Raw genomic sequence first — 16,140 nt, 5'->3', positions numbered from 1 at the left:
GAGCCATGTCTCCAGCCCCATGATTGCTATTTCATATATTCTTTTTAACAAGGCAGATGTAAAGAGGGAAAAGACTGAAAACTTCAGTGTTAGAGTGAAGGGAATAGAAAAGAGATTAGAAAATCATCCCATTCAGAATAAAGCCACTTCAGAGGAATTCAATATAAGACCAACATCACTACCTGGCGATGAAATTGCAGAATGGCAGCCAATTAAATTCCTAGATAAACAGATTTATGCTGAGTTAAGAATGCTGAAGAGGAGACAGGCATTGTGGCACTTGCCTATAATCCCAGCACTCAGGGGGCAGAGACAGAGGCAGAGGCAGGCAGATTTGTGAGTTCGAGGCCAGCCTGGTCTACAGAGTGAGTTCCAGGACAGCCAGGGCTATACAGAGAAACACTGACTCAACGAAAAAAAAAGAATGCTGAAGAGGATGATCCATCCTTTCCTCTCAGCTCCAAACTTTGTCTCTGTAACTCCTTTCATGAGTATTTTGTTCCCAATTCTAAGAAGGGTAGAAGTGTATACACTTTGGTCTTCCTTCTTATTGAGTTTCATGTGTTTTGAAAATTGTATCTTGTATCTTGGGTATTCTAAGTTTCTGGGCTAATATCCACTTATCAGTGAGTGCATATCATGTGAGTTATTTTGTGATTGGTTTGCCTCACTCAGTATGATATCCTCCAGATCCATCCATTTGTCTAGGAATTTCATACATTCATTGTTTTTAATAGCTGAGTAGTACCCCCAATGAGTAAATGGACACATTTTCGGCATCCCTTCCTCTGTTGAGGGACATCTGGGTTCTTTCCAGCTTCTGGCAATTATAAATAAGTTTACTATGAACATAGTGGAGCATGTGCTCTTATTACCAGTTGGAACATCTTCTGGATATATGTCCAGGAAAGGTATTATGGAACACAGGGCCCCCAATGGAGGACCTAGAAAAAGTGCCTAAGGAGCAGAAGGGGTCTGCAACCCTATAGGTGGAACAACAATATCAACTAACCAGTACCCCCCAGAGCCCATGTCTCTAGCTGCATATGTAGAAGAAGATGGCCTAGTCGGCCATCATTGGGAAGAGAGGCCCCTTGGTCTTGCAAACTTTATATGCCCCAGAACAGGGGAATGCCAGGGCCAGAAGCAGGAGTGGGTAGGTAGGGGAGCAAGGCAGAGGGACAGTATAGGGAACTTTCAGAATAGCATTTGAAATGTATATAAAGAAAATAACTAATAAAAGAGTTGAAGGGAAAAAAAGAAAATCCAAGACCTGATGGATTTAGTGCAGAGTTCTATCAGACCTTCAAAGAGGACCTAATTTCAATACACCTCAAACTTTTCCACAAAATAGAAACAGAAGATATTCTACCCAATTGACTCTATTAAGCTACAATTACTCTGATACCTAAACCACACAAAGACCCAACAAAGAGAGAATGTCAGACCAATTTCCCTTATGAACATCGATGCAAAAATACTCAATAAAATTCTCGAAAACTGAATTCGAGGAGAACACATCAAAATGATCATCCATCATGATCAAGTAGGCTTCATCCCAGGGATGAAGTGATTGCTCAATATACTCAAATCCATCAATGTAGTCCTCAATATAAACAAACTCAAAGACAAAAACCACATGATCATCTCATTAAATCCTGAGAAAGCATGTGACAAAAACATGATAAAAGTCTTGGAGAGATCAGCAATTCAAGGCCCATTTCTAAACATAATAACAGCAATATACAGCAATCCAGTATCCAACATAAAATTAAATGGAGAGAAACTTAAAGCAATCCCACTACAACCATGGACTAGACAAGACTGCCCACTCTCTCCCTACTAATACAATATATTAATTGAAGTCCTAGCTAGAGCAATCAAACAACAATAGGAGATCAAAGGTACACGAATTGAAAAGTAAGTAATCAAAATATCACTATTTGCAGATGATATGATAGTATATTTGAGTGACCCGAAAATAACAACAAAGAACACCTAAACCTAAACACAACTTCAGTGAAGGAGCTGGATATAAAATTAAATAAAACAAATCAGTGGCCTTTTTCTACACAAAGGATAAACAGTCTGAGAAAGAAATTAGGGAAACAACACCCTTCACAATAGTCACAAATAATATGAAATACCATGGTGTGACTCTAAGGGTGAAAGATCTCTGAGATGAACATCAAGTCTCTAAAGAAAGAAATCGAAGAAGAAGACTGAAAAGCATTTCGGTGATTCCTTAGAAAATTGGACATAGTTCTACCAGAAGATCCAGCAATACCAACCACTTCTGGGCATATACCCAGAAGATATTCCAACTTGTAATAAGAACACATGCTGAATGATGTTCATAGCAGTCTTATTTATATAATAGAAAGAAGCTGGAAAAAAAAACCCAGTTGTCCTTCAACAGAGGAATGGATACAGAAAATGTGGTATATTTACACAATGGAGTACTACTCAGCTATTAAAAACAATGAATTTCTGAAATTCTTAGACGATGGATAGGAATGGAGATATCATCCTAAGTGAGGAAACCCAATTGCAAGAGAACACACATGATATGCACTCACTGATAAGTGGTTATTTGCCCAGAAACTCAGAATAACCAAGATACAATCAGCAAAACACATGAAATTCAAGAAGGAAGACCAAAGTGTGGATACTTGGATCCTTAGAAAGGGGAACAGAATACCCATGGAAGGAGTGACAGAGACATAGTAGGGAGCAGAGACTGAAGGAAGGACCATCTAGAAGCTGCCCCACCTGGAAATCCATCCAATTTGGCAGCTGCTCAGAAAACTAGGAACATAATTCTACCACAAGATCCAGCCATACCACTCCTTGGCATATACCCAAAAGATGCACCACCATATCACAAAACCTTGTTCACCTATGTGTATAGAAACTTAATTCAAAACAGGCAAAAACTGGACTAAGACTAGATGTTCCTCAACTGGAGAATGGATAAAAAAATGTGGTGCATCTACAGACCAAATATTATTCACATGGTGGAATATTATTCAATTATGAAAAACAAAGGCATCATGAGTTTTATAGGCAAATGGATAGATTTTAAGAATAAAATTCTGAGGCCAGTCATAGTGGCACACGCCTTTAATCCCAGCACTCAGGAGGCAGAGGCAAGTGAATGTCTGAGTTTGAGGCCGGCCTGGTCTACAAAGTGAGTTCTAGGACAGCCAGGGCTATACAGAGAAACCCTGTCTCAAAATACCAAAAAACAAAAAACAAAAAAACAAACAAAAAAAAAAGAATTAAATTCTTCCAGGCATGGTGTCGCACACCTTTAATCCAAGCACTAGGGAGGCAGAGGCAGGCAGATTTCTGAATTCGAGGCCAGTCTGGTCTACAAAGTGAGTTCCAGGACAGCCAGGGCTATAAAGAGAAACCCTGTCTCGAAAAAGCCAACAACAACAAAAAGAATAAAATTGTGAACAGGATAATAATGTCCAAATATGACAGCCATGGTAAGTTCACTTATAAGTGGATTACAGAGTCAGAAAAATACTACTGCAGGGACTAGAGAGAAGGCTCAGTGACTAAGAGCACTGACTGCTCTACCAAGGCCTTGAGCTCAAGTCCCTGCAAATACATGGTGGCTCACAACCATCCATAATGAGATGTGATGCCCCCTTCTGGTGTGTCTGAAGACAGCTACAGTGTACTTACATATAATAGTAAATAAATCATTGGAGCAAGTGAGGCCAGATCAAGCAGAGTTCCTGAGTTCACTTCCCAGCAACCACATGATGGCCACAAACATCTGTACAGCTACAGTGTACTCATATACATAAAATAAATGAATCATATATTAGAAAAGAAAAAAATGTACTGCTGACTTGAGCCTGTGTTGTTGGAGAAGGGACTGGTCCGGCATATCTAATAAGATAGCCTTGTGAGTGCAATAGATGACTCCTAAAATTTCAGCCACCAAAATACAAGATTCTGTGAAAACAAATATATCTATAAAGGTGCTCAAGATTTTAACAGTCCAAATCTACTGTAGCAACATTTGAGAAAGAAAGTGGCTACAGGATTGTGGCTAAGGAGAATAAATCCATGAGAAAAGTGCTACCTCTGGAAGACTTACTGACTGAAGGCAGCAAAGTTACTCTCTAATTTAAACTTTGTCATGATCAGTTCCTAGTAGATATGCAGAACCAGTTGTACAGGTGGACAGGTTGTAGTAGAACAACTCAGATTTATAACTATGCAGGATTAAAGGTACAATCAACCACAAACAAACATAAGTCCCCAGGCTTTTCCTCTACTCTAAAGATCATACATGTGCATCACCAGTGGACCTACTCTACATGTTTGTAGTTTGCTCAGGAAATCCCAATGCATTCACCAATGTATGGAGGGATTTATTGTCTGTTTTGATGTATGCACTTTCATTTTTAAATATTTATTTTTATTTGTTTCTAATTAGGTATGTGAGTTCTTCGGTTTCAGTGTATGCAGGTTACTCAAGTGTTTCTACAGACTTGGAGAAAAGGTCAGACACCTGGAATTGGAGATACAGATGGTTGTAGGCACAGGGAATCAAACACTGCTCCTCAGGAAGAGCAGCAAGCATTACCTACCTCTGAGCCACATCTCCAAAAGATTCCATATAGCATTTTGTAGAGGGTCTCATGAAGGATAAGATTATAAAGCCTCTCCGAGGAAAGACCATGTTGGGTCACTATTTACTCTGAAAGATCTAGGAGGCAGAAGAGGCAAAAACAAGGGGACACAAGATTATTGGGTCAGGGTAAGCACAATACACAAGTATGATGTTGTCAGAGAACTTACTCAGTAAAACAAAAACAAACAATTGCTTATTCAAAACAGATTTATTAGAACCTATGAGAAATTATAATGGTAACAGTGGTGGTAGAAGATAATAGCAGGCTACTGGACCTCCCCAAGAAAGAGATACAGCTTAATAGTGATAACAGTCTAATACAAAAGTACTCCAAGTTTAGTCAGATTTATACTTCATAAAAATATATCCATATACTCTAGAACAGTAAGGGGAGAGCCAAAAGGTGGATGCCATCTGCAGGGAGAATGAAACAGAGACCTCCTATTCAAGTCCATTATGATCTTTATAATGTCCTCACTCTTTATCCCCTTCCCTACTTCTAGTGTCCCTCATACTCAGACAGTGCTGGAATGCAGCCCTACAATTTTCAGATACAATTGCTGTTAAAGGGTGTGTCTGTACTGTAGACATTAGGCTGAAAATAAGGTCATGGTTTTCCATCTCAACACAACTACCTCAAATCAGAAGAATTTGACTGACATTCAAAGAAAATGAAATAATTATCTTTCCAAAAGTACATTCCAAAATGCTTGAATACATATGTTCTATAACTCTAATGAATCTCTTGAGACCTGCCCTCCATTTATCAGAGCCCAGCAATGACCTCTCCTTTTTTTTTTAATTTTTTTTTCCTTTTTAAAGATTCATTTATTTATTATATGTAAGTACACTGTAGCTGTCTTCAGACAATCCAGAAGAGGGAGTCAGATCTTGCTATGGATGGTTGTGAGCCACCATGTGGGTGCTGGGATTTGAACTTCTAACCTTCGGAAGAGCAGTCGGGTGTTCCTACCCACTGATATATATCACCATCCCACGACCTCTCCTTCTTAAAGGCTCAGAAGATACCATGCCCTCCAAATTATACACGAGGTATTCAAAATTAGGTGAATATATTGTACTCTCAAAATAGACCTGCTTTGGCTGCCTTACACCCTTGAGTGTGTTCATAAGCTCAGAACAAAGTTGTACAAATCTGTCTGGAATAACACAAAGACTGTCATCATAGACTTCATCAGGTGCAGGGTACTTCTCCAGGGTCAGCTGTGTGAGGTTGGCAGTATGTTGCAGCAGCGTTTTCAGGCTGACCATGGAAAATTTGTTCTCCACAAAATCGACTTCAGTGAGCTGGGAACACTGGCTCAGCCCAGGCAGAAGGTCACGGATTCGGGAGTCCGTGAGGTGAAAGCACTCCAATTTTAATGTCTGCAGAGTAGCTGTCAGTCTTTCTAGTAGGCTTCCGAGAAATCCTAGAAATCGATGACTTGAAGGCTTGAATGTGGTGTAACTCATGTCCAGGTATTTGAGCTGATGGATGCTTGGACACTGGGACAGATACCTCATGTCTGATTCTGAAAGCTTGCAATAAGTGATAGTAAGGGTCTCTAATGGACGCTCAAAACACCTAGAGAGAGAGAGAGAGAGAGGGCTTTACCTCACTCAAGTTCAATAGTGACAGAGAAAAGGCTGTTATTTCAAAGTAGCAGAGTTTCCTTAGCCAAAGGTCATTGTCAGACCATTATTAAAATCAAGGCCAAGTTGCTCCCTGATGGAGAGCTACCATGTTCTTCTATGTATGAAATATGTCATCACTGTCTGCTACTGCCTCAGCTCTACTGATCCCTATGAACTAGTAAAAACAAAACATATTTGGGGACAGGTGATATAAACAGGAGAATCCAGAATCTTCAACTGGAAACCACTCAAACCATTCGCAGCTCTGCCAATATTTATCTCCATGTGCTCCAGCTTCCACACAGACTCTGTTCTGTTCACAGGGCTTCCTTATGACCACTGTAATTCACTCATTTCCCATCTGCTCAGCCCCAACCTGTGCTCAAAATACCTCTGATCCATGGAAAGTCAGAGGCAGATGCAAACGGTTCATATAGTTCTGAGGAAAGAATTGACATGACAGGCCATGTGGTATAACATCTCATATATTCTATAGATCAATTTTCCCATCATCAGGGTTTCTCAAGAAACCTTTTCAAAATCACGGACACCTACATGATGTCTGGTTTTACTAAAGTGACAAGTCAGGATGCAATAGCATCATAAAGTACTATATCAAATATGCTAAGCTCACAACTACATAAATGTAAGCAATTATATGAACTCTTATTTTATATAAAGCAGAACAATAACAAAGTAATTTCCTCACCCATGGACAAAGCTCTCTGTCCTTTCTTACCTGAGCATTAGGTCCAGGCGTTCTTTCAGGAAGTAGACATCATTCACATAGAGATGCTGGAGCTTATGCAGTTTGGAGAACTCGGAAAAGATCTCTGTAATAATACGGGCTTCCTGTAGGTCCGTAAGGGAAGAAGGTCTCCTGATGTTCATGAGAATGAGTTTCTGGAGGTTTTTCATCTGGCCCAGGCAAGAGGCTATCAATGCAAGGTTATATATATCCCAGTGTATGGACTTTATTGTCAATTCCTGGATTGAGGCTACAAAAGACAACTTCAACAACCGCCACAACTTCAGTCGGAGACAGTGCTTGCCTGTAAACTCCAGCTTCTCAAAGATCACCTGTATCACATCTTTTCTCTGCTTGGCCCAATAATACAAATAGTTTAGGTTTTCACAATGAGAGTGTCGTCGGCAGTACTTGAGGGAAAGATTCATTTTTATACTTATGGTCTGTTTCCCCCCTGGGATGGGATGATTTCCCACTGGTTGGTTCTTGCCAAAGACATCTTGAGAGCAGACTTCATGAAGTAGTCCAGCCCAACCATCCCAGAAGTCCTGGTGGGCATCTCGCAAATCAAGCACTTGTAGGTTCCACCTGCTGTGGGTAAAGTAGAAGGACATTCATAGGACAGGAGACACAGTGTGTAATCTGCATGACCCATAATTCAACTTCCCTTAAATCAATTCATTTAACAAAGTTTCCATTTTTAGTGGCTGGGGAAGAGGCAGGGACATACTCTTTGCATATACATTATTTCTGTTTTCAGCTATCCTTCATACACCAGAGTCCTGCCTCTTTGTTTCCATTCTACAAGATACTGACCTGTACAATCAGAAGCCTCTGATTTGGGCTACAGAGATGGTTCTTCCAGGGCTCCAGAGTTCAAATCCCAGCAACCACATAGTGGCTCACAACCATCTGTAATGAGACCTGATGCCTTCTTCTGGTGTTTCTGAAGAAAGCTACAGTGTACTTATACATAATAAATAGATGTATCTTTGAAAAAAAGCCTCTGATTCACCTTGGACCCATTGTGAATCCTGTATTCACTTCCTCTCATCCACACACATTCCTCCTTGCTACCTTAGACTCACATACCTAGGTCGATCCTTTTGTGACATCAGCAAATCAAGGCCATCTAGTACAGCTTTCAGGGTCTCCAGGTGATCAATCCCACACAGAGCTCCCACAGGAAGGACTGGGAAGGGCCATGTTGCCACCATCAGGCTCAGGATCTTACGTTGTCTGCTGGTGAATGCATCCTTGAAGAGTGGTGGGAAGAGTTGCACAGGCAGGTTCGGCAGAGCAGAGATAGTCAAGGCTTCATCTTTTAGCAGGCTTCTTCTTGCCAGCTGCTGGAGTGTTGGTGGGTCCTTGAAGCTCATTGTAGCTTTCAGGTAGGCTGATGCTAAGGAAACATCCAAAGGAAGAAAATATTTCATCTCAAACACTTTTAGCAAGCCTCTTACCCCCACCTCATCCCAAATACATAAACCAGGCAGAGGACCGACCAATCACTGGTCTGATGATATTGGAAACCTTGTTGTATTTCAGATAACTCAATATCTGTCTTTCTCATTGCCACCATTCCTTCAAGGTCCTCCTGGTAATATATAAGGACCCATTTCCACACATCTTCCATGATATTCTGCCCATTCCGATCCAATATTCCCTGTGAGTCCTACTCTACTCTGTAACAGGAGACTCACACTTGATTCTGACACTTTTGGCTTTTGGTTTTAGAAACAGGGTTTCTCTGTATATCCCTGGCTGTCCTGGAACTCACTTTGTAGACCAGGCTGGACTTGAATTCAAAAATTCTCCTGCCTCTGCCTCCCAAGTGCTGGGATTAAAGACGTGTGCCACCACCGCCCAGCTGATTGTGACGCTTTTGTGGGAAACAATCAAGCTTTTACTACAATCAATGTAACAAAAATATATCTTATAAAACAGATACAAATTTTACTTTCATAAGCTTTAGAAGCAGGAGCCATGCTGAGCTCTAACCTGTCTTTTAAGAGATTGAATGCATTGAGGTCCTGAACAGCCTGCTATTGAAGAGTTCCTTCCTTCCTCCCATCACCTTTCCTCCCACCTTCATCAGACCTGGGCAATCTGAACCCTCAGGTAATCTTCCCTTCCCCACCATCTTCCCTCCTCATAGTGTCATCTCAGGCATTCTAATCTGCCCAAAGTACCCTGTATTCCCTCTGGATATATGCAATCTCCTGCCACTTTCAGCAGACCTGTGGATTAGAAACTGTACAGGTAAATATCCATTCCCTCTCTCATATTCCCTGATCAGCGAGTTTTTTGGGGAATGTCAAGCTACCTTGAGCAGCCTGTTATCTCAGGGGAGCAACAATTGCCTTGCCACCTCTCCTCCCACCTTAAACAGACTTGTGGATCCTGAAGTTGAGAAAAGCCACTCAACTTTTCCACTTGATGAGTCCTGTGGGGCAAGTTAAGCTGCCCTGAGCAGAGTGCTCTCCTGATGGGACCTACATTCTCTGGTGACCTCAAAGATTGTCATGGCACAAAGACACTTGTTCAACTATGTTTATAGAAGCTTTCTGTTAATAGCACCAAACTGGGTATAACCAGAGATGACCACAGATGACGACTGATAAAGACAAAGGGGTACATCTACACAATGGATTAGTATGCATTTATTAAAATCAAAGACAGCATAAATTGTGGAGGAAAATGAATACAATAGCAGGATAAAATGATGAGTAAGATAATTCAGTGCATAAAGTACATGCATGGTATATACTCACTAATAAGTGGATATTAGCCTCAATATACAGGGTACCCATGCTATACTCCACAGATACAAAGAAGCTAACAAGAAGGAAGGAACATGTTAGGATGCTTGAATATCACATAGAAGCAAGATACAATAATCATAAGAGGCTGATGGAAGGAGGAAATGGTGCGGGAGAGGATGGGGAGGATAATGCTTGGGGTCAGGATCAGGTGTGCGCAGAGGCAGGAAAGATGCAAGATGGCCATGGGTATGAATGCAAATCTGAAGATGACAGGGATGATTAGTTCTGGCTATCTCCAGAATCAGACAGAAAACTGAGATAAGGCAGTTGCCCAATAATCAAGAGGGTGACCTTAACTGTTACACTCAGCATAAGGGAAATGGACCCTGAAGAGGCCATCTACTTTAGCCAGGCAGAAACCCCAGTGGAACAACAGGGACAATAACCCAACCCCAAAACTTTGACCCAAAATTCATCCTGTGTACAAGAAATGCCAGGATGGAGGATGGAACAGAGACTGAAGGAATAGCCAAATAATAATGATCCCAGAACAAGACCATTCCCATGGACAAGCACCAATTCTTAAAATCATAAATAATACTCTGTTATTTATGATTGCAGACATGAGTCTAGAATTCCTATTCTGAGAGGATCCATCCAGCAGCTGAATCAGGGACCCACAGACAAAAAATTAATGGAGTTTGGGGAAGAATAGGGAGTAGGTGTGCAGGCATCGAAGGGGATAGGTACTCAACAGGAAGAAGATAACTTTCAAATAATGTAGACCCTTAGGGTCCTTGACACTGAAGTACCATCACATACAGAGACAGGACATAGGTTCCCCACACATATGTAGCTTTAATACAGCTTGGTTTCATATAGGCCCATACAAATGCTTAAGCAGTCTCTCTGAAAAGCAGTTGCATGTATGTGTGATATATTCTTCAGACAAGCACCTAATCTGCAGACTTCATGTGACAGGGTGGGGAGATACCCAGAAAGGGTTCAGCTACTCAGAGCAGAAGGCTATGGAAGTGGGGGAAGGGTTGAGGTAGGGGATAGTGAGCTAGTGTTAGAAAGTAAAATTCAATCAATCAGTCAATCTATTAAACCAGAAAATGCATGAGTCAGATTGTCAGTTTCATGCTTTAGTTGAACTCATACCCAAGTGTTCTTCCCTATAGAATTTTCTTCTTAGTCATTTTATGAATCTATATTCATTTCGAATAAAAATTTTTCTAAGGTAGATTACAGTAGATGAGGATATATGGTGTTTGCACAGTGAGCCAGAGTCCTTGAATATTGCCTCCTTAGCCAATAAACAAGAAGGGCAGGGTAGCTTCAGATCTCAGGAGGTAGAAAATTAACATTCAGTCTTTCATGAGTCTTGGCTACATATGGACTTCTGGCTATCCTGGGCTAAATGAGATTGGCTGATTCAAAATAACCACACAAGAAAAGCAAGCAATCACAGGAAATACACACACACACACACACACACAATCAAGATGAAATGGACCCTTTTGGATGGGGTGTCCTTGTCCTGAAGGCCATGAATGATTGCCTGCTATGGACAGTCTATCAAAAGCACCAGTCTCAGCAAGTTCATGCAGTCACACCACACTCCAAGGATCAGAGTGTCTTGTGGAGCCAATTGAGTCCTTTATACCCTTCCCCCTCAAACCTCCCCCTCTTTTTTTTTTTTTTTGCCACACCACTCAGGACAAAGTGGCTTCCTGATAGGATGAATGAACTCTCCACCCACTTAATCATATTTTTACCTAGTTGAGTGAATCAGATCTTCATCAGGGAATGTATAAAACTGAGGTCTATGTCCAAAGCCCATCCAGGATACTTCTCAAACTTTGAGCCAGTAGATTTTGTCTCTCTAGAATTTTGTTTTGTTTTGTTTGGTTTGGTTCAGTCTTTTTGGTTTTGTTTTTCTGTTTTTTTGTTTTTTTTGTTTGTTTGTTTTGTTTTGTTTTTTTTTTAAAGGGGGCAGAGACAGGGTTTCCTTGTAGTCCTGGCTGTCTTGGAACTCATTCTTTAGTCCTGGCTGACCTTGAACTCAGAAATCTGCCTGCCTCTGCCTCTGCCTCCCAAGTGCTGGGATTAAAGTTGTGCACCACCACTACCTGGCCTCTCTGGAACTATTATGTAGCCTGAGCTGAGAGGTACATCTCAGTAACAGATTTGAGTGTGGTTGTAGGAGATAGAATATGTCCAGTATGATTAGATCTCCAGGCAGGCAATGGAGGACCCATAAATGAAGAAACATTCACCAAGTGAGTTTTAAGTATATCTGTTTCTCTCTGTCATTCTATGTCTCTGTCTGTCTTTGTCTCTGTCTCTCTGTGTCTGTCTCTCTGTATCTCTCTTTCTCATCTATCTTTATATGATTTGAGTTCTAGACCAGTTTTGCCTTTGATGAAATCATTGCAGGATATGAGTTCAAAACTGTTTACGGTCTTTATAAATGGCTCAGACTTTAAGAATTGCTTGCCAGTCGTGGTGGCACAGGCCTCTAATCCCAGCACTTGGGAGGCAGAGGCAGGTGGATTTATGAGTTCAAGGCCAGCCTGGTCTACAGAGTGAGTTCCAGGATCAGCCAGGGCTACACAGAGAAACCCTGTCTCGAAAAACCAAAGAATTGGTCTTCCACAGGATCAACATTCTATTCCAAATATGAGTTCATAACTATTTACAACTCCTGTTATAGCAGATCTGTCTCTCTCTTCTGCTTTCTTAGGGTAGTCCATGCTAACATATGAGCAAGGAAAACATATATGCCTAAAATAATGCAAAACAGCTTGATGTGTTTTGCAGATATTATTGTGTTATAGGCCTTTCATACCAAATCTTGTGAGGCACAGTCTAATCTTTCTGAGTTTAAGTCCTGCATGTCACCTCAGGGGAGTTCAAGGCACAAGGACACCCTAACTCAAAACAAACTCTAAAATTGAGAAAAAAAAAAAAAAAAAAAAAACAACCAGAGGAAAGGGTTTATGTCACACTTTAACCCAAACCCATCATAGGAAGAAGCAAGGAGGTCTCAATGTGTTTGACACCAGTCTGCATGAGATATTTTTCATTACCCAGGTCTAAATAGTTCAGCCTGACAGTGGTAGTGCACCCTTTAATCCCAGCACTTAGGAGGCAGAGAGAGGCCTATTTCAAGGTCAGCCTGGTCTACAGAGTGAGTTGCAGGACAGCCAGGGTTATACAGAGAAACCCTACCTTGAAAAAAAGGGAAAAAAGATATAGTTCCTTTTGGTAAAGCCAAAAAACTGACACTGGCTTGATAGCTGAGAACCCATGAACTAAACCAGTCAGTCTGCTTCACTGAGTTTTATCTGTTCCTTAATTTAGTGGCTCTTTACATACTGCCTTTTTAATTTACTTTTCAGGAACTCTTTTCACATTAGATGTGGTTATCTGAAACTCCTATTAGCAACAATCCTCCAGCCTCAATATTCTACCCAGGAGGTTAGATGTTATGAACCAACACACCTGGATGAGTTTTCTTCACAGGTGATGTGCATGGTTCTGAGAGTGTACCACATTGCCTTTACTCTGTTCCTGACACTAGACATGCACACAAAAACTCCTCCTCAAAAATCCTCTGAAAATGTGTGGCAATCATATTGTCACAAATGCACATTCTCTTTTGGAATATGTAGGTGAATTGGAAGCTCTGTCCTCTCAGCATGTTATCTACTCAGATGGATGAGGCAGGAGGATGGCTTGTATCTATTTTTGCTAGGCAGTAATTCTAAAGATGCAGCCAATTGGAAATGATTCCTGAGAATCAGTAAGCCTGATTCTCTCTCTACAGAGCTATGGTTTCTGTTCTATCTACAGCATTTAGTGATGTAGACATGCTGGATTCTCTCTCTCTCTTTCTCTCTCTCTCCTGTCACACTGACTCTTCTCTCTCTGTGCACATGTTTATGTTTGAGTGAAGTGTGTGTGTGTGTGTGTGTGTGTGTGTGTGTGTAGTTTGGTGTGCTTAGGCCATATCAAATGAATTTTTTTTTCAAATACTGATTTTTAATATGGTTCATAAAAACTTTAACCTCCCCTCCTGTGAGCACCATTCACAGATACCTATATACTACTGTAATAGACATTCTTTCATGCATGTGTAGTATGTATCCATGCTTTCTGAATTAAGATGAAAATTCCCTGGAACTGGGCATGAGCTGCCATGTGGGTGAAACAAGGTGCTATGCGATTACAACCAGTGCCCTTAACCACTGACATCTCACTTAGCCTCAAAACATGAATAAAGTCTTGTTCTCCTGAAACAAACAAACAAACAAACAAACAAACAAAAAACCTCTGACCTCCAATATAGCCCACCACCCCAAGAGGTAATGGGAAAGAAAGGATAAAAGGGGAAGTGGGCTAGTTTAGAAAGGTTTTTTAGAACAAATCCAATCTGTGTTGAATGGTCAGAAGCAGCAGGTACATCCACTCACAAACACTTCATGGATACACCAACAGTCCAGTCCTTTACAGTCTGGTTAGCAAACACCAAACAGCAGTGGTGGAACTACCTAGCAGAAAGAGCCAGACCTTGGCCTAGGCTGGAATCAGCAAGAGGGACCAAGCAGAATTCATGGAGAATTTCATTGTTGTGCCTCATCAGGGCAGGAATAATTAGCAAATACTTGAGACTCACAGGCATTGCAGAGACAGAACTATAAACAAGCCAAGCTCAGCCTCCATCACTGTCTGGGGAATCCTTTTTAAACTCTTTCCAAACATCATGTGTCCTTCATAGGTCTTGCTTCACCATATTCCCCTGTCTAAATTAACATCACTGCCAAAGAGCCCAAATCCTCAGGAGTGGCAAGAAACTGCTATACAGGACAAGAATTGTTTCCATGCATTTCTCTCTACGGAATCTGGACATATGCAGCCCAACTATGCAATGTAAAGCATGCCAAAACATGCAAGTCATTAGCACAAAATGTTTCATTACTTGTGTTTTCTCATGCTTGCTTTAGCAGAATATCCTGTCTCCTGTGACTGTTTCATGCAAAATTCCTTTAGGAGTCTGTATTAGTCAGGGTTCTCTAGAGTCACAGAACTTATAGCTAGTCTCTATATAGTAAAGGAACTTATTGATGACTTACAGTCTGCAGTCCAATTCACAACGATGTCCCAGTAGTAGCTGTGAATGGAAGTCCAAGGATCTAACAGTCGCTCAGTCCCACAGGGCAAGCAGGCAAAAGACTGAGAGTCTCCCTCCTTCCAATGTCCTTATATGGACTCCAGCAGAAGCTGTAGCCTAGATTAAAGGTATGTGCCACCACACCTTTAATCCCAGATGGCCTTGAATTTGGAGATATCACCGTCCTTATCTTCTGGAATCCATAGCCACTATGCTTCAAGATCTCCATACCAAGATCCAGATCAGAAACTTCTACCTCCCAGCCTCCAGGTTAGGGTCACTGGTGAGCTTTCTAATTTTGGATTGTAGTTCATTCCAAATAGTCAAGTTGACAACCAGGAATAGCCACTACAGAGTCTTTTATACCTGTTCATTTCAACTAAACAATCATTCATGTGTGGCCCCAGCAAAACACCATCCAAACTGCTTTCCAAGGAACAGGTAAGTCTCCACTTCACAGGTAGAAGAAACTCAACTGCATTTAATGCTAATCTGTAGTTGAATTTAGACCTGACAATCCTGAATGTCCCTTTATATCCAGCAACAGGAAAGCAGAGGCCAGATTTTCACTGTGACTATTTATTTCTTTGTCTATCTTGATCTACTCAGTTCGAAATAGCCTAGGTTAAAACTCTGTCTAGAAAACAAAACAACAAACAAACAAAATTATTTCTATCTGTTTCTTAGGTTTCCCAGTGCCTTTATACCTTGGCAATGGCTACTGAAACTTTGCAGATATACAACCTACTCCTAATATACAGACACAGGTGACCACCAACATTGTCCTTAATGACTAATGATGCCATTTCATAAACTCCCTTAGTTGTTCTAGCCAAGGATCATCCAGATGAATGGAGACCTAGGAAAGGCTAGGAAGTTGGAATTTCTTTATTTCTCTGAGGTCCTGTATTGAGGTTTGTTCTGTTGCTGTGTATTGTGATGCATAAAGCTCTGGTTGCCCATCAGATTGAGGAAATCCTCATGTAAGACAAATGATGCTATATAACCTTTCTCCTTAATACAAAACTATAGGCTGAATAAAGATCCCCACAGCAAATAGCGGGAAAGAACAAAGATGTGTGGGACTTTCGCTCCCAGGCTTGGGTTCTGAGGAGAGAAAATGAGGAGAAATGGAGAAATGAAGACACCATGGGGT

The 16,140-nt window shown here is 41.0% G+C and overlaps 1 protein-coding gene across 3 annotated transcripts; it reads right to left on the bottom strand.

The window, feature by feature from the left end:
- Positions 1-4,846: 4,846 nt before the first annotated feature.
- Positions 4,847-15,049, bottom strand: Pramel4 (PRAME like 4). Of its 3 annotated transcripts, none has more exons than NM_001001319.4 (4): positions 14,947-15,049; positions 8,133-8,442; positions 7,032-7,631; positions 4,847-6,242 (listed from the first exon to the last, which is right to left on the bottom strand). In NM_001001319.4, exons 2-4 carry the CDS (start codon positions 8,417-8,419, stop codon positions 5,627-5,629), a joined length of 1,503 nt encoding a protein of 500 aa, NP_001001319.2. In that variant the 5' UTR covers positions 8,420-8,442; positions 14,947-15,049; the 3' UTR covers positions 4,847-5,626. The 3 variants fall into 3 exon arrangements, with proteins under 3 accessions (NP_001001319.2, NP_001345411.1, XP_006539048.2); NM_001358482.1 differs by having other exon boundaries at positions 8,275-8,442; XM_006538985.2 differs by lacking the exon at positions 14,947-15,049 and having other exon boundaries at positions 5,349-5,441; positions 5,659-6,242; positions 8,133-8,434.
- Positions 15,050-16,140: the final 1,091 nt, after the last annotated feature.

Source organism: Mus musculus, chromosome 4, assembly GCF_000001635.26.
Source record: "Mus musculus strain C57BL/6J chromosome 4, GRCm38.p6 C57BL/6J".
NCBI lineage: Eukaryota > Metazoa > Chordata > Mammalia > Rodentia > Muridae > Mus > Mus musculus.
This window is presented reverse-complemented; position numbering and strand designations above follow the sequence as displayed.

Bases quoted from the DNA above. Each gene is read 5' to 3' on its own strand.
- Pramel4 (XM_006538985.2), bottom strand. From the start codon at position 8,419: ATGAGCTTCAAGGACCCACCAACACTCCAGCAGCTGGCAAGAAGAAGC. The intron at 7,632-8,132 runs GTATGTGAGTCT...CTTTACCCACAG, and splicing joins TCACAAAAGGATCGACCTAG to CAGGTGGAACCTACAAGTGC. The intron at 5,442-5,658 runs GTCGTGGGATGG...AAAAAAGGAGAG, and splicing joins TGAGCCTTTAAGAAGGAGAG to GTCATTGCTGGGCTCTGATA.